This window comes from Micropterus salmoides, unplaced genomic scaffold (genome assembly GCF_014851395.1).
Source record: "Micropterus salmoides isolate LMB-PRFRI ecotype aquatic unplaced genomic scaffold, ASM1485139v1 Ms_hic_scaffold_22, whole genome shotgun sequence".
In the NCBI taxonomy this organism is placed as follows: Eukaryota; Metazoa; Chordata; class Actinopteri; order Centrarchiformes; family Centrarchidae; genus Micropterus; species Micropterus salmoides.
Window position 1 is genome coordinate 21,352,312 of NW_024041373.1, and position 19,049 is coordinate 21,371,360.

The following is a 19,049-nucleotide window of genomic DNA, read 5'->3' on the forward strand; positions in this document are numbered from 1 at the left end:
TTATTTATCTTCTGAACTCTAAGCCCAGTTAAAATAAAAATTAAAAATGAAACATGAAACTAGAGATATTATTCAGAGTTCAGGCTTTATTTTTTCCCATCAAAAATGTACAACACTATATTTCTTCTTAATAAAAGAAAATGTAGAAAAATGGGATTAAAATGATCATTTAGGGCGCTCCAAAAGCTCATTAGTGCATCCAAACAGGCAGGACAGACTCATGTGGACAAAGTATTGACTCGTCTCGTGTTTGGGGTCTAGAAGGACACACACACACACACACACACACACACACACACACACACACACACACACACACACAATCCAGTAAAGCCTTTCTGATAATATTTCTGAATAAACTGCAGCAGAATATAGACGGCGTGTTTTTCAGCAAATCCAGAACCAGACAGAATCATTAGTCATGAAGAGACAAACGTCTTTTTACTTAATTTATTTTAGCAAACTGACAACTATAACGTGGCACCTGGAAAGAAAAGACACCATCACTAATTCATTTAGTAACAGAAAAATGAGTCACACCGTGTGTACGATAGGAGAGGTGAGGTGTGTGTGTGTGTGTGTGTGTGTGTGTGTGTGTGTGTGTGTGTGTGTGTGTGTGTGTGTGTGTGTGTGTGTGTGTGTGTGTGTGTGTGTGTGTGTGTGTGTGTGTGTGTGTGTGTACCTCCATGTGTAGGTTGTGCATCTCCTCAGTGAGTGTGTTTCTCTCCTGCATCAGCTGGTTCTGTTTGGCCAGCAGCTCACACACCTGCTGGGCGCTGCTTTGACAGTGACGGTCCAACTGCTGCAGTCTGCAAAACACACACACACACACGAGTGTTAGAGCAACGTATCCTTCCTGGTTGATATAAAACCAAATGTTGTAAATATTGGAAGAGAGCAGGATCCACAAAGAGCTTTTAATATCACTGGACTTTGTGTTGATCAAGTAATCAACACTGTTTACTTGACTATAATTAGAGTGCAGACTAGGAGGTGATGCAGAAATCTGATACACTGAATCAATATCAGACAATACTGATCCTGATGAATGGATCACATTAGGGCTCCAACTAACATTTATTTTCATTAGTGATGAATCTGCGGATGGCTTTCTCAATACATGGATTCATTGTTTTGTCTATATCTCTACTGAAAAGCATTTGTGCAGAAATGTGTCACCAGCCTGAGATGGTACAGGATTTTGGCAAAATACTGAACAGCTCACAACGACCGAACAGCTGAGCAGTTTCATACTAATACTATAATACAGTAAACACTAACAGGAAATTATGCAGTGTTTGCTCTGAGGGACTTCAAACTGATCAAAACTTACCAAAACATTTAAAACTCAATACTAAACTAAAATAGTGAGTAAGGTGACTTTTTTTCTATAGGATGTAGAATATTTTGTTTGTAACTTGAACTATGGCACCACTTTATGTTTTGTCAGACTTTAGTACCTCCTCCATTTCATTGCATCGCAGGACAACAGTGTCAACAGATCCATTACTTAAACCTGCAGTGCAGAACTTCTGTCTCCCCCTTCTGACAATGAGAGTAATTACACAACACTGTCAGCTATGACAAATAGGCTGTGGTCGAATAGCTTAGGAAGGTTCCAAACTTAGTGAAATGACCCGGTAACATTACGACGTAAATGTAGAAACAACAGAACACCTGTTTTATGCTTGTGACACGATCTGATGGTGTCTTTTCTTTCCAGGTGCCACGTTATAGTTGTCAGTATGTCAGTATGGAAATCCTTGTATGATTTTCTGAGCTTTGAAACCATAACTATAGATTTCTTCTCTTTCAAATCCATCCAGTTAGGAGGATTGCATTTCTAGTTAACAATATTATAATAACAAAATAATATATATACATAAATGTTATTTTGCTGAGACACCAGATTTAAAAACTGAGTATGAAAAGATGTACCTGGCTTAATCATTTATATGTTAAAGTCCTGTACTCTAGCTTTAATTACAGCAACAATGTAAAAATACTTAATTACAAGTAAAAGTATTAAAAAGTTTACTTAAGTAAAAGTATTATCAGCAAAATGTATTTAAAGTACCAAAAGTACAAGTACTTGGCCCCTGTGACTAATAATGTTATCTACGATTATTTATCAGATTGTTAATATTAATACATCAATGCTAGCTGTCCGTTATGTGTGTGTACTGTGTTTGTACACAGCCCTGGCTCTGTAAATGGGAAACAAAGTGGAGCGGACCGAGCCACACAACACCAGTCCAGCTGTTCCAGCCATGATTTGTGTCAGGTAACATTAAATAACTTGCCCACAGACATTCAGCTTACTTTCTAGTTTGCCCAGAAATGCTGTTGTTGTGATGTTAGCTTTAGTAGCGAGAGAGTTGTGAGTGTCGCTGTCTGGAGCTGGTGTGCTGGCACTGAGACTGTCTCGTGCTAGCTTGGCAGCAGCAACTGTAGCAACAGTTTGCTAACCCACAACTTTGCTAACGTTAGTTACATTACTTGCTGTGTTGTTGTTCGCTCTTTATCATGGTATTTTTCCCGGGATTGGTTTTCTCCAAAATCACATACCCCACCTTTAACTGTTGTAGTTGTAGTAAAGTTTAAATGATTTATATGGTAAGGTAGTTTAGGCTAGTGGTTATCAAATTAATTGTTTTAATTGTTTATTGTAAAATCCTAATTTTAAAAGTAACTAGGGTAAAAAGTACAATATTTTCCTCTGAAATGTAGTCGAGTAGAAGCACAAAATAGCAAAAGTACGAGGCTCGAGGAAGATATCATTCATCATTTCTAAGCAGAAAACATGTTGGCTGTTTTAATATCACTACATTCTACATTATGTGTCTGAACATTGGGTCAATTGATCACATTGCTCAATTTTACATTTCATCACCATATTGTCACACTGTCACAGCCTAGTGAGAAAGTGTGTGTGTGTGCGGCTATGAAGCAAAGTGTTGATCATTACTGGGACGTCCCAATTAGTGTGTCCCCTCTGACACGGCCACTCCTGCAGACAGTGAACTCTTTCAGTGCACACCGGGAGTATTCGCGCATGTGTGTAGGGAGGTGGTGTTTTCCAGCTGGGGTTTGGGGGTGAGGCAGTATGAATAGTGTGTGTGTTGACTGTGTTTGGAGGGGGTGGAGGTGGAATGCCTGGTAAAAGATTTCCCACCAGCAGCCCATTATTTCATCTATTCAGTCAGTCATCCCCTCCTCTAGTGCAGTGGTGAACTCATTCACACAGGCACATACCCACACATGATAATGAGACAAAGGACATTTGCATACTCAACCAGCCATCCATATTTATATTATAGGATTATACAGTAAATCAGTCACAGGAGGTACTTTTACTAATGATACTTTACATGTAAGTGCATTTTACTGATAATAAGTTAAATATTAAATGCAGGACTTTTACTTTTAATGGAGTGCTATCACATTACAGCACAGTGACTGACACCAGTGGTTCCCAAACTGGGGATTGGGACCCTCATTGGGCCACAACAGAAGTCTGAGGAGCAGTGAGAGGATTACTAAAGTTAGGAACAAGTCTTTTCTAAAATCTTTTTCAAATACAGCAGAGTTTTACCTCCTTAGACCTTAAGAGGCAATTAAAATGAAACAGTCTGAGAAGGACACATCAGTCTCTGGTTAAGCTGTGCAGAGCTCTTATGCTGCTTGTGATGAGGAACTGCAAGTTCAAAATTTCACAAACCAAAACGCTTTGAAAACCACTGCACTATGTGTTGACATAAAATATTCTTGAGAGTAAATCATCTTTCACTTTGCGGTTTCAACAAGTTCAGAAGGCGACAGTAAGGCAGGAATGATGCATGTGATAAAGAACAGGAAGGGATGATGAGGAGGAGGAGGATGAAGAGAGTTGTGGCTCGGGGCAGCGAGAGAAAGAGAGTGGTAGCTGGAGGGGGGGAGAGACAGATGCCCCTGCCCTGCTGGTCATGTTGGCAGTAGCAGGGCTGCCTGTGTGTGACAGACGGGGGGAGGCGAACATCCCAACTCTCCTCCACAATCTGCTCCCCCCCCCCCCCACTGTCCTCACTCTGCCCCGCACTCTGTCTCGGTTTCCACCGTGGGGTTTAATCTTTCTCTTGTCTGTTCCCCCCTTGTCAGGAACTCCCCTCCTTCAATAATCAGCAACTTTCTCAGCATCCTTTTACATCACCATCAGTCCTGCCTGCTTACACCCAGCTACAGTCTGCCCTCCTTCAGCCGCCCTCTCTCCTTTCTTGTCTCCTCCAGCCCGACTGGGCTGTTTATCTCAGACCTGGAGGCTCTGTCCAGTCCTGGAGGCCGAGGGCGATGACTCCCCTCCCCGCCTGGTGTTTCTGCAGCCGGCTGCCAAGCTGTCCTGACCAGCCACCCCCTCTCTGCCTCCTCCCACTCTTCTTCCTACGCTCACACACAGCAGGTCACCGCCACGTCAGACAGTAACACACACACACACAGCGAGAGCCCCGCTGTGGTGAGCGAAGACACGAGATACAGACTCAGACGATGTGCCACGCACAATGTGCAGGAGAAATCTGCTACACACAGCCGAGAACCTAAATGTCAGAAACAGAGCCTGTTGTTCTGAAGCTGTAAATGTTTGATGAGGGAAGTGTTGAGAATGTGTCGGCTGAAGGCCTTTAGCTCCACACCACCAAACTAATCTGAGTCATGCTGACAAAATGCCAATCCCTATCCAATCTTAACCTCTGATCTTGGTACGTGTAGATGCACCAAACGCTTCAAAACAATACTCAAAAAAGAGTATTTGAAGTTGAAGTGAACCACAACTTGCCGGCAGATGTCATCCTGATAAGGTTATAAAACAGAATCATACTGTGCATTCATGATCTGATCTTATAATGACTTTAAAGGATCACTTCACCCAAAAAAGTAGCTTTCAAGTAAAATTAGGTATGTAATTTAAGAAATGGACTTAATTTAAAGGGGCACTCCAGTGATTTAATGTGGCACTTCCCTAAAAATGCGAGAGACTGAATGATCAAAATTGCTGCAGCACCAAAGTATCTGGATTTTTAGTCCCTAATATCTGTCAAGATTAAACAAACTACTGTATACTATATTTCCCATAATTCAACCTAATAGTGTCTTTAATAGACTTTCCCTGCCTGGTAAATATCCATATCTTAAAAACTCAACATCCTCAAGTTTCCTCAAGTTCAACCTAGATGACTTTATCAGAGTTATTTTCTCAGACTTGACAAAGCTGCTCCAGAGCCACAGAAAAAAACTGTTTTCACAGGCGGACTATTCCACATGACAAGCAAGTTTGATGTGTAAAATCGATACCTTCAAAAAAAATGTAATTTTGATTTGTGTGCAGCATCTGAGAGCAAACTAGTCTTGAGAAACTGAGGCACTATGCAGCAAAACACAGTTATTTAGGAGAAATGGCACCAACTGTACGAAATGATCTGAAAGTGAGACAAATTTCTGTAGTTTAAGTCCAAACACTGCTGCAAAACGCCAGCAGGTTTTCACACATACAAGTCTGACAGTGAGCGAGCTGAACGAAAAGCCAGTAAATCAGTCGGTCGGGTCGTGGCCTGAGATGTTTAAAGCGGCTGCAGGTTGTAAGCTGAAGGTTTATGTAATGCAGTAAGTAAAGCTTTAACTCTGGCACAAACAGAAACAACCACACACACTCAGTTTGTCTGGCCAGAGAGCCGCCAACCTCTGGCCTTCTTACACAACACACATACACACTCTCGCTAATCCACCCCTTGTCTCACCTTGCCTCACAGAGGGGGTGTGTGTGTGTGTGTGTATGTGTGTGTGTGTGTGTGTGTGTGTGCGTGTGTGTGTGATTAAGGCAGTGGTCCTTCCAGCAGCTAAAGCAGCAAATCCAATAACTGGCCTCTATCGACTGGCACACTCATTAATTAGGGCTTAATACGGCTTAATGCTCGGGCACTGCCCTACACTAACCCACACACACACACACACACACACACACACACACACACTGCAGGCTGGCTCGCCTCTGCCCGCTGCCTGGAACCGGTAAGGAAGGAAGCTTGGATGGATTCATGGATGGACTGATGGCGAGACAGATAAATGGATGTGTAGGTGAAGAGGATCTGCAGTCAGTGAAAAATGAGGGCTGACAGTTTGTGGTGTCGGGTGAGGTGCGGGACGTAGTGGAGGAGGAACGGAGAGACAAAGAGGCTGAAGACTCCAGCCGTCATTTCCCTGCCGCCTGCTGCTGGCCTGGCTGATGGCTGATGGGAGGGTTGTAGGGTGGTGGGGGCTGTGAGGGGAGGTTAGAGAAGGAGAGTCTCCCCGCTGACCTGGTGAAAGGACACCACCTGCTGGATCCCAGAGTTTACTGACACACACGACAACTACACTGAAAAAATTCCTCAATTATCCTCCCAGAAGTACCTGAAACAGCTTCCAGAGCAGTCGTGGTAGTAAGCATGTATTTTGCTCTCCAGCAGACATAATAAAAGCAAGTTTTGCTGGGAGGCAGTTTGCAATAATTTCCCCTGACAGCCCGATAATCAAACTCTGCTCGCAATCTGCACCTCAAACTGCCGCACTCTCTATTGACTGCTGCTACTAAGGAGATTAATTACAACACACACACGCGCAGACACAGATCCCTCTCTGTGGTATACATCAGTCGTAGCCCACAGCTAGTGTCTAAACTCTGTTGTGTGTGTTTGTCTGTGTTTGCATATTTATTTACAGGTGGGAGCATATGTCCTAAAGGCACGGTCCAAAGGGAAAGTGCTAACGTCATGTTAGAGAGACGGTAATAGAAAACGAAGATCTGGAAGCAGCGTTCAGGTCTGTCATTCAACAGCCCCACATGAATGTGTGCATTTTTCTAACTTAACAAATCAGCTAGTGGAGCGTGTCACCTTAAAAGTAAATATTTATTGGACAGTGCATACATTATCAAAATGACATTCTGTGTGTATTTACAAAAATAACCACTCCACACATGGATGACGCTGAGGGACATTAGAACATGGAGATTTTTGTGGGAAAATAAAGAGAAGATCTGAGTGTGACGATGAATGTGGGCCAAGATTAAAGCCAACGTAAGATTAAGGAGCAAATTTCAACTGTTCTCCTGTATCGAGATCTGCAACAAGAGACCCACAGGACAACACACACATACACAAAGTGTAAAAATCAACTTTAACCCTAAAAGGTAATCTCAACACACTCTAATATGCACTGAACTTGTGTGTGTAGCAGGCAGGGGGCCTAGGGGGAGAAAAATGCAGGCAGACGGCCTTGGCTTGCCTGGTTACAACAACACTGCCAGGGGCATGAAGGCTGCAGCTGCCACACACACACACATACACAAAACCATATTTTGCCCAATCCCAGGCACACCATCACCACCCTCACACCCCAGCGCTTTAGCTAAATCTTGGCTAGCACACAACTGCACACAAGAATGTGTGTGTGTGTGTGTGTTGTGCCTGAAGGCCATACCCCTCTCCCCTCCACCAACCTGCCATGCCAGTTGTTGCTCTTGCTAACATGCACATTTGACATGGGAACACGATTGGTGACACTGTGTGTTTTGATCAGGGGTCACATCAACACGTGTTCCCTCAGTTGTTTGATTTTCTTTTCTTGTGCTGTTTTACTGTCATAACTGACCCCCTTCAAACATGTACTCTGCTCTGTACATGTACGGGTAATTTAACATGTTGGCATTATGTTTAAAAAGGTCACTCCAGTAATCTGCCCACTCAGGACAATCCTGTAACTCTCCCTTCGCTGCTGAAGTGTGAAAACAAAAGGAGTCACACCAACAGATACATCACACGACATCAGAATACACAGGGTGTGTGTGTGTATAAATATACAGTGTCTTGTGCTGCTTTTTAAGACACCACGGCAGCGCAATACATTACACATTTCACAAATGATCATTTCGAATGCACAAGATGATTTTTCTAAACTGAAGCTGGGATAGGCAATTTATTTCACAAGCATTTTATGTTGCGTTTGTTGAAATTCTCTTTACATGCCGACAGCAATAAATAAATCGAATGCTCTGACTCTAAAAAAAAAAAAAAAAATCCTGTATCTGTGGCTGTTGCAGAAGTGTAATATACCCGGCTGACCCAACTGCCTGTGTGCGCTCACTCTGCCCGTGCACTCACTGCACATGAAGATGTGTTTTGGGGGAGTGGCTTTGGATCGAGGCCTGAAGGGAGTGGGTGGGATTTTCTCGGTCGGATACTTTTGAAAACAAAGCCATTATTTGCTAGTTCTCCTACGTTGCCTACCCTAGCTTTAAGAAAGAAAAAAAAAAAAGTCTTCCTAAACTTTCAACACGTCATACACGTTAATTGCTTAAATGATAAAAATCCAGCAACACACAGCAGATTATGAATTAAATCTTAAATTTACCATTTAAACCGGAGTAGCTGTGAGCTGTGTGAAGTAGACAGCAGGACGCTACATTCATATCTAATATATGGTTAAATTAATGCACAAATATACTGGCGCTTAGACAAATGTAGAAATCTGTATTCAAAATTCATCATCAGGGAGGCAGCCTGTGTGAGAACTTATTTTCCCTTAAAATCATTATTTTTCTACTCACCGCTGTTCTCGTTTTTTGTGCTGTACACAGTGGTGAGAAGGAACTTTTCCATAACTGAAACCTGTGTGTGAAAACTACAGATGAACAAAGCAATATTATATAGCAATACAGAACTCAAGTTATTACCTATTGGGCACCTCACAGTGAAGCCTCTTAAGTATATTTCTGCATTGTTGTGCCTGTTGTCGACTAACCGGGCTCCACTAAATTCCCAGAGTTTGACTTAAAGTAAAGACCAAGCTTTGGATGTTTATGTCCCTTAAATTTTAAATAATGTACCTGTAAATATTTGCTCTTTCAAGACTCACTTATATTCCTTTGCATTGCTTACCTGACATTTTTGTGCTCGGTTTTAACATTTAATTTTTGTTGCTTTGGTGTTGCCTGTTTGTTGCTAAATGCTTTTATTGTGAAGCACTTTGTAACTTTTGTTTTGAAAACTGCTATACAGCATGAATCAATCTTTACTTATTTACTTACATTTCCATGTCTACTACTGATTAATGTGAGTTAAAGTATTTTATTGTAAGAAATAATTTGTGGGAAAAATCCTTTGATCCTTTTTAGAATATAAATCTTTAAAAGATGTTTTCATTACCACTTTACATTACTGCTACATTTTCCAATGTATTGCTAAGTTATAAATGTTTTAATTGAAAATTCTAATTGAATTAAAATCATCTTGCAGTGATTTGAAATGCTCTTCAGTTAGATAATGCTGTTATAAATGTTGTTGTGAGTACACAGTGATTTTAAAAGTCTGCACTCCATGATTTAAATGATCACTTTAAAAATAAGATCAGCTATGAAGCCAGCAGATCCCTGAATAATAGACAAAATATTTACAAATCTGAAGCACTATGTTATAATTTCCAAGTAAAATTTCAATCTGAAGCATTGTCACATGATTAATTTATTGAGCAGCTATAAGATCTTTTATCGGCTATTTTTTAGTTGTTTCACACCAGAATATAATGCTAAATATATTATAATGTGCAGTGCGAAAAGTTTTAACCTAAGACAAACAACCCTTATTAAAATGTCCAACTGCTATTCTCTCTTTTTTACTATTTATAATTTCTTTTTGCTCAGAAACTGTCTTTTTACCATCACGCTTCACGTAGATCTGTCTTTTCTGCTGTCTAAACAAAGAATAGAAACATTAAAGGTGAGAGGAATAAAGAAATTAAAATTAAGGCGTAAAAGCTTTTAAGGTCGAATACAAAAGATCTAAGTTTGTCTTTGAGCTGACGAAACTTCCAGCGACCTGAGTGGTGGTCGTTTACATAGTGTCACAGGAGAGAGTTATTGAACATCAAGTGACGAGTTCAGTCTGAACTCACACAAGATCAAAAAGCATAAAATAATATGTCCTTGGCAAAGAGTTACATTAAAATAGATTTGCATAATGTTTAAGAGGAATGGGAAAATATTCATAGACTTTTAAAAAACAATGGATGGACGCAGAAGTTGTCTCTGCTTTCATTTCGTCACCGCATTAACAGAGGTTTCAATGCTGCTGCAGGCTCTGTTTGCTGCTGTAAGGCCCACTGACTATTTTTAAGTCCTGTGTTTGCTTTCCCGGCATTGAAGTGTTTCTGCTGTTAACATTTTTCTAAAGAAGGGGCAGGTGTTTCTGTACTAGTTTTCTAGTTGTAGTTTTATGAAGTAGTGTTAGCGAGTGTCACTGACAGGGGCTTGAGATGTGACGCTTTGCACAGTTAACGCTCCAGCTTGCAAGCCTCTGGCTACAGCCCGACATCTGAGCTGCAAATCTGTGCGTCTGTCTGTGTGTGTGTGTGTGTGTGTGTGTGTGTGTGTGATAGAGCTGTAAAGCCACCGTTTGACAATGCTCTTTCAGCAGGCCGCCCTGCGGTCGCTCCCGGCTGCAGAAGCCAGCTGGGCAACGCAGAGACAGAAACGATGAGAAGAGACGGAGAGGAAGATGAAGGAGAAGGGAGGACGACTGATCAGCGCCATCCAGGGGTGAGAAGACGAGCGTGAGAGAGAACCAGACAGAATGAACAGTGAACTAAACTGTTCCTCTCTTTCCTAATACAGTTATGTCCACTTAAATAGTTCAGCAAGTCATTGATATCAAATATATTTAAAAATAACAAATACATTATAACTTTAAATTTCTTACAAATTTAGTTGAACATCTTTTTTTTGACAGAATGTTCAGAAAATGTACAGTAGTAGCTAAAAAACACTTTTTAAATTAAACTTAAAATCATATCGTGCCTGAATCTCTTTTTTCTGCAGGTTCTTTAACACACTGTTTTGTGAAAAATTTAAATCTCATATTTTATATATGTAAGAATAAAAGGAAAAAACATGTATAATTGATGAGTAAAAATGTGTTTTTGAAATGTAAAGAGATGACAGCAGTGATGTTATTAATGATCTGTGCAACATGAACGTGAAGCGTACCGATCTTAAGTGTAAACGCTGAACCTCATTGTCTTTATCCCTGATTTCCCTCTATCGCTCTGTACCTCTCAGATCACACACACACACACACACACGTAGATAAGACAAATGAAAGCTGTCCTGCTTCTTCTGCCCAGCCTCTGCCAACTTAATTTGCAAATGAAAAGTTTTGCGAGGAGCGTCCTTTTGCTTCTGGGGCATGGCAGCACACTGTGTATTTGGGTGGGGGGTGAGGAGTGAAGAGGGTTTGACAGAGGGTATGTGTGTGTGTGTGTGTGTGTGTGTGTGTGTGTGTGTGTGTGTGTGTGGCAGGAGCCCAGATGAAGCAGCCCTCGCCCGGGGCTCGCAGTCCGCCCGCGGTAGCAGCAAGCCTGTTCCTTCTTTCCCGGCCCGCCGCGACCATTTGTTCCATTAACCAATCTCCTGGAGCCTCTGGTACAAACACACACACACACATCCACAGGCATACATACTTCAACAACTGCTTGCACAGCTCATACCACACATGGCCCTCCATCCTTCGCTCTATCCCCCCCTCCCTCCTCTGCGCTCCTCCAGACGCACGCACCATCTTTCTTCGTGGAGGCCATATGGCCCAGTGAAGCCTGTGGATCTACAGGCACATCTGCGTATATGTTGCTGCTCTCCTTAAAGGGCTGCGTGCTCTCATAAACACTCACACACTCATGCAGTACATGCACACACACGGCTGACAAACACACTCTGCTGTCACTATGTGTGGCTAAGCAAACGTTGGTGTTATGGTGTTATGTATGGTCTGTGTGTGTGTGTGCGTGTGTGTGTGTGTGTGACCTCAGTGTGTACATGCCTAGTGATAATTGGTGAAACAGCCTGCGAACAGCTGTGAGGTGAGAAAAGGTTGCGTGGTGTTTGGTACAGAAGGAGGACAAGAAGGAGAGGAGAAGAGAGGAATAAAGTTGGAAAATGAGAGAAGGGCAAAGAGGAAAGTGAAAAGAAATAAGAAGAAGAGGGGGGAGACAGAAACAGAGTGCAGAGGAGAGGACAGCTACAGTCGAGAAACAGTAGATGCAAATCTTAAACATGAACAGAAAAACAGTGGAGAAGTCACAGTTAACATCAATCTGTCAGAAAGAAAATAATTTTTATATTTTTATTTAAAAAAGGATAAATAATTATTGAAATATCTTTTTAAAGTGAAACCTGAAGTTTCACTTCAAAAAAAGTCAGAAAAACACAGCAAGGTGTCACGGACAGTTTATATTACATTTACTCTGACTGTGTCTCGCTCTGGTGTCTCGTTGCATCTCAAAGAGCGGTTGCTGCAAGCCAGATATTTGAGTTATTTGTTTGTTTCTACAAACCGTACATGAGCAGGAAATATTTTTAAGCGCCATAATAACTTTCATAAGAGCTCCAAATATTTATCATCAAGATGTCAAATTTCTTATAATTACTTACCATTCAAATTAATTTGAAAATAAAATAGATACCTGTATTCATCTTTAAATAAATTGTAAAATAACAGACATGCATCCCTTTTTCTCTTTTTGCATCTGTGATTTGGTTGCTTGTGTATGTATGTAGGACATAGCTTTCTCTCAAACATAACCTGCCCGCACTGACAAACATGCCATCATCATTTTAATAAAGTTAACAGAAATTTACGATTTTGTTTTTGTTTTCCTAAAGATAAGCACAAGAAAACTGCATGATAACTAAATAAGTTGTAGATGGTTTGAAGAGCTAAAATAAATTCTATGCTGCCAACATTTCCAGTTGTGCTCACATGTGAAATATACATTTACCTTAATAAACCAAAATGTAATCAATGTTCTTGAATCTGCTCAGTAAAAATCGGTTACAGTAACTGGTTTTGCCTCTCCCCTAACACTGCTTTCCTGCTCCATCTCTCTCCAACCCTCCGTTCTATCCCTTCATTTCCAGGCAAAAAAACAAAAAACGACAACACAGACATAGCGAAATAAATAATTAAGTGGTGAAGCAAAACATTGTGTGCTAAAACCCCTGTGTAGTTTGGCAATCAGCATGCCCATGTAAAAATAAATCAAGCTGATTTTCCAAATGTTTTGTGCGTGGTGCGCTGTTGCCGCTCTTCACAGCACAGATTGCAGGCCGATGGAGAGGCTGTGGGGAGGGGCGGGGCGCTGGATATTGAACCCACTTGCACCAGCTTGTTAACACGTACACCTTAACCCCCGAGCCGCGCGACAGGGCGCCCACTGAGTGCTCGGAGCCTGCAGGGGCCAACTAACATATACCCAATGTATGGATGCAGAGACACACACACACACACACACACACACAGAGGATTACAGGAACATGCATGGTATTCATTACAAGAACCATGTGAGACACTGATGTACTTGCTTATACATGGATATGCACACATGTATACAAACATAACTGCATGCACACACACGCACAAAAAGAGATCTACAAAGTTCAGCCTTGCCTCTACAGCTGAATTTAGACACAGCAAGACATGGCTGCAACAAAGTCCTGATAAATACTGTGGATCTCTTTTATTTGTTTAAGCTAAAACCAATAAGAATATACTGTATTTGTGACATGTTTTCAAGTTTTCTAGTTTTGCCCCCAGAGTACAATCAGTACCAGAAATACATACTGAAACCAAAGACCAGCTGCAATGTGGATCACCGTAAATGTGACTCATACCTCTGTCGCCTCTCTGACTCTCCTGTATCTCTTTACTGTGCCTCCTAACAATAAATCACCTAAAACATAATACATAAAATGCCAAAAAAAATACATGTATTTACTACTTAAAACTAATAAATGTATTCCCAAACATACACACTTTGTACCTTAAAAATGATCTCTGAAAATTAAATGCAAAAATGTGGTCAAGCTGCTTGACAGTAACTCCAAAAGTGACCTCATGTAGAACTGAACTCAAGAGATTTTTTTAAGTATCAGGAGAATTCATCAACCCCAGTAAGTGTCAAAGCAGAAAATAAAACTCTCTAAATGCCAAGAGTGATTATCGTGGTTCAGTTGGGAGAACAGAGAAGTTAGGAGCCAACTTCCCAGCCAATCCACTTTTGGCAGCCAGATTCCTACTCTGCTAAAGCTCCTGAGAACATGCAATAGCAACCCATACACACACACACATAAAAATACCACCATAACATATGCGAGGAAACGTACAGAATATTCAGACTTCACACTCCTTGACAACTTAGATTGTTTTTCTTTCTATGAAACACACAAAAAGAGTAACACACAACCATGAGACAGCTGTGACTTGGTAAACTTTGTTTTTTGGCAGCGTCTGACTGTCGACAGGTTAACACCGGTGGGTGGTAGACAATATGTAGTGTCAGTGATGGAGCAGGAAAAAAAGTCTGTGTGTGTGTGTACACGTTTTCTGTAAGAAGAAGGTGGAGTTTGGGGATGGGGGGGTACTGGGGTACAGATCCTGTAGAGTGGGGCAACAACACCCACACACCCTCGCTCACATTGGCAGAGCCAGGCTGTATGCCAGGCGCCCTGTGGAGACACACACCAACTGGGCTCCACGCTTAGGGAGGAACAGACCCCCGCATCTCTCACACACACACACACACACACACACACACACACACACACACACACACACACACACACACACACGCAGAGATACTGTAGCATAAGCCAAAGATGGACCCACTTTTAGCTTTTATACGTCAGTGTTTCAGAAATCACTCCCTATATGCTACATAGAGCAACAGATTTTTGTTTCAATTAACAATTAGTATAAATTAGTAAAAAGTATAAAGTTATACACTTTTACTATATATTGCCCTTGAGAAAGTCCACAAAGGAACAAAAAATCTGGCACCAATAGCATGTGTGCTACTTTAGGGCTGCAGCCGAAGGTTGTTTTTATTGTCGATTAATCTGTTGATTATTTACTCAACTTATCGATTCATTGTTTGGTTTAAAAAATGTCAGAAAATCATTCGTACTGCTTGTTTTGTCCAAACAGCAGTCCAAATATCAAAGAAGACAAAGAAACAATCAAAATAGTTAGATAAATCTTCTCTTGTTCGACTAATTGATTAATCAACTAATTGTTTCAGCTCTACACTACTTAAAAGCCCTACAATGCAAACTTTGAGTTTGATGGACATTTAAATCACAGTGACATGGGACACGGGCCTGTCACTGATGCAACATGATTCATACAGTTAAGTATCTGATACCTGAATTAGTTGTTGTCAGACAACTAATTTATCAAGTGTGATACATTCAAAGCAATTAATGATTATTCTGATATAAAAGCAATTAAATGACAAATTTCGGATCCTAACCCTAACTTTTTTTGTTTTTGCATTTAAGTGTCAACTGGTTCACACACAAATGCAGTAATACTGTCCTCTGTGGACCACCACACGTGATTCATGGGAGTCTGTCACTAGTCTATTCTTTCCAGTGTCCAAAAACAAAGTTGTGGTTTTTGATCAGAGAACAGTTTGATGTGCATCTTTATTAAGTAGAAAATATTTCCAGTGCACAAGCAGTGCGAGAGTAAACTGCTGACACAAAAATACTGTCAACAAAAAATAAAGCAGTTCTTGTAAGAATTAAACATTAGATGTGCACAAGATGGACTAGTTAGGGACAGACTGTTAAAATTTATTTTTTTTCTTGCTGCCAGATTCCGCAAATGAAAAGTAATTAAAATCCAAAATGCACGTTGGGAACATTTAAGTCCAACAGTGCCGCTGTTATTTTAATAATGTTTCGATATTGATTCATGCATCAAAATACACACCGCGATAGACAACTATAAGATTGATGTGCTAGTTTTTCATTTAGATACGTGCTGCAGTAGTCTGAGGAACTAACGAATCATAGTTTGAAAATCTTTATTTGCTAGTAAACAACACAAACATTGAGTAAAAAGGATGTGTATTTGCGTACCTGTCCTTCATGCGTTGGTGCATGCGGCCATGCTGGACACACTGGTCTTCCATGTCGGCACAGCGAGCTCTCAGACTCTTGACTGTCTCCTCTAGGTGTTGCTTCTCCAGGGCCAGCTGCTCCATCTCACTTCTGCACACACACACACACACACAGCACAGTTATTTCAACTGTTCTGCATTATGTACCTGAACAATGGACCATGTACCACAAAGCAAAGCAAGTAGAATAAAACACTAAATAGCGTTTTTATCAAAAATGGCGACTTTGTAGAAACACTAAGTAAAATGTATTTATTTAACACCTTTCTAGATCAGACGTCACAAAGTGCTTCATAATAAAAGACAAAAGAATGACATGAAATAGAGGCACAATACAAATGATATAAATAAAACAGAGATATAAATAAATAAATAAATAAAGTCTAACCAGGTGGGTCTTTACCTGCTTTTTAAAAGAGTCCATACTTTACAAATCTTAAATCCAAAGATCTGGGGACTAAATATCTGTGGTAATACCTTGTTGTTAACATACAATAAATCTTAAATATGTTAAAATGTTAAATATGCACACAGTTGCCAGTTTATTAGGTACACATACAGTAGCTAAAACTAATACAGTCCTGCAATAAATGCTACCTTCATGAAGGATATAATTGTTTTAGAAAGGTGTAGCTTCAACTGTATGGTCACTTTGGAAGCTGCCGTTTGAACTGTATGGCATTGTATTGACAGGTGTTTCTATTATTTTGTCCATCCCTTTTATACCAGTGAGAGTAGACTAACAGAACAACCATTTGTATAAATGTAAAACAGTTCAACAGCTTTCTAACTTTGAATTCATAAGTGACATCATCTGTTTATAACCAAGATCCCTGGTGTGCAAACTACGTTCAGGAACATTATCACTAGCCACAGAGACAGGTTTAATGCCACTACAGAGGAGGACAGGAATGAGGTTCATTTTTTTGTTTTGCTGTCCCGTCTACGAGGGCGTAAGGTATGATGTCCTCCATTTATGCTGATTTTATTTAGGCTGGATGATTATAAAAAATTGTAGCTGTGTTCAGGAGGAGAACCTTTATTGTAGCCGATTTTATTTAGCAAGCATGGGAGAGAGGGCAGACTATTTTGTTTAAGATCGAGCTGTAAAATAACCTGTAATTTTGTAATGAAATGAAATGTTTAACCACTGCCACTATACATTTGGTGTCTTGTGAGGGATGTGCATTTTGTGTGCATGACACGAATATAAAAGAAAATCAATCAATCTTATTAAAGGACGATGCTGTACAGCAGCCAATGGCAAACCAAATACATTTATTATTGCCTTTTCTTTTTTTTCTTTTTTTTTACAAGTTTGGGAAGATACAGAAGGGTAAGACATGCAACAGAGGTCCCTGGCCGGATATCGCAGTTGTGCACAACATTATGCTGGCCAATCAGTAGGAGTAGGCCTCGTAAGATTCATAGTCAGATTTACTACTGAAAACAATTCATCAAGAGTTTTCTTGTTCATCTTGTTACAACTGTCTCAGTGTAACCTCACTTAGCCTGACTGAGGCCGTCCAGCAGGATTTTAACCGCTACACTGGCCTTGGACTCCAGGAGCTCCAACAGCCCGAGGCACTGAACACACCAACACCGCACTGCTGCTAAAGTACATAATACACACAAACAGCAGATCCAGGGTACGAACCTACATGCCAGTGTGTCAGCATGTATGTGAATTCCAACTGATGAAAAACACATTCAAGGTGGTAGTACTTAGTACTGCACACATTTATGTGTATTTGACAGTGATGTCTATCCATAAGAAAATACACACTGTACTTGTGTATTTGTAATTGTGTGTGTATTGTGTGGATGTATTCTGTGGCTGGTGAGGCCAGTGCAGTCTGGCAGGGCCAGATTGGGGGGCTGTCATGTGACTAATGTGCAGCACAGCTCCAACAGCTGACAGGACACTGGGCCCAGGGTCACTCTTACACACAAACACACACACACAGGCAGCCCAGATGGAGAGCTGCACAGGCCTGCTGTGACTACTGTAGCATCAGGTTAACAAGAAAACAGGTCAGTATGTAGTATGTTGACATGCTCTGTCCAAACAGCCTGGATAGATGATGCTTGATGATTTGATGACATGGATGTCCAACAGATAAACGGAGAAAACAACTGAACGAGTATACAAATAACTGGAAAAGAGAAGCTGTGAATATCTACACAAGTACATATTAACCCACTACATTAAAAACTTGTTCACGGGAAAAATAGATGAATTAATAAGTTAGAGGTGTAAGCCGCAGGAGCGAGTGAAAGAAAATGAAAGCGTAACTGAGTGACTGAATGTTCAAACAAAGAGTATATGTGACGAAAGAGAAAATTTTGACCTGCTTTTTTCTGTCCGCTCTTCCAGTTTGAGTCCCAGCGTGCAGCACTCCTCCTTCAGCTTCCTGATCAGGGAATTCTGGGAGCTCAGCAGACCGTCCAACTCTCCAACTGCAATCGATCATTGGGAAAATTGTCGGTTACTGTGAGGTCAACCACCGTGCTCTTTTGAGTGGCTGTCAGACAACCTGGCTGCACAGAAACGGATGAGGTTCAGGTAATATCTCACTTCTGTTAAACACTTCAGCCCACACGACTACACTGAAGATCAGACGCTATCAAGCTCAAAAGCCTGCCTCGAGGATCTGTGTCACTGGACACCGGCATCACCCACCTCCCCTTCTCTCTAATAATCAAGCCATGTTTATATGCAGTTGCTTCTAGCACATTTAATAGCACAAATGATGTTGAATCACATTTTCTGAAACCATTAATTATCACCAAGTGTTGACTGGTTTCAACATCAATAACTGAGTGGTAGCATTATAGACACAATCCATTACTGTGGAAGTCCAGTTTACACTTCCCCTAACCATTTTAAAAAGCAGGCTACATGTACTATGTATATTATCTATAATATCTATAGTAGTTTATATATACACAATACACATATGTCTGCTCTTTTTAAAATAACAATGGCTGCCGTTTGGATAGAGGGAATGATCCACCTGCTCCGGCATTCT

At 40.8% G+C, this 19,049-nt stretch overlaps 1 protein-coding gene across 2 annotated transcripts in view; it reads right to left on the reverse strand.

Moving 5' to 3' along the window:
• Positions 1-66: 66 nt before the first annotated feature.
• sdccag8 (SHH signaling and ciliogenesis regulator sdccag8) overlaps positions 67-19,049 on the reverse strand; it is a 45,681-nt gene continuing 26,698 nt past the window's right edge. For both annotated transcript variants that reach the window (XM_038737009.1, XM_038737008.1), the window contains exons 15-18: positions 18,369-18,477; positions 15,977-16,108; positions 683-809; positions 67-257 (exon numbers count right to left, since the gene is read on the reverse strand). In XM_038737009.1, coding sequence (XP_038592937.1) covers positions 219-257; positions 683-809; positions 15,977-16,108; positions 18,369-18,477 — 407 coding nt within the window. In that variant the 3' untranslated portion in view covers positions 67-218. The remainder of the gene's footprint in view (positions 258-682; positions 810-15,976; positions 16,109-18,368; positions 18,478-19,049) is intronic.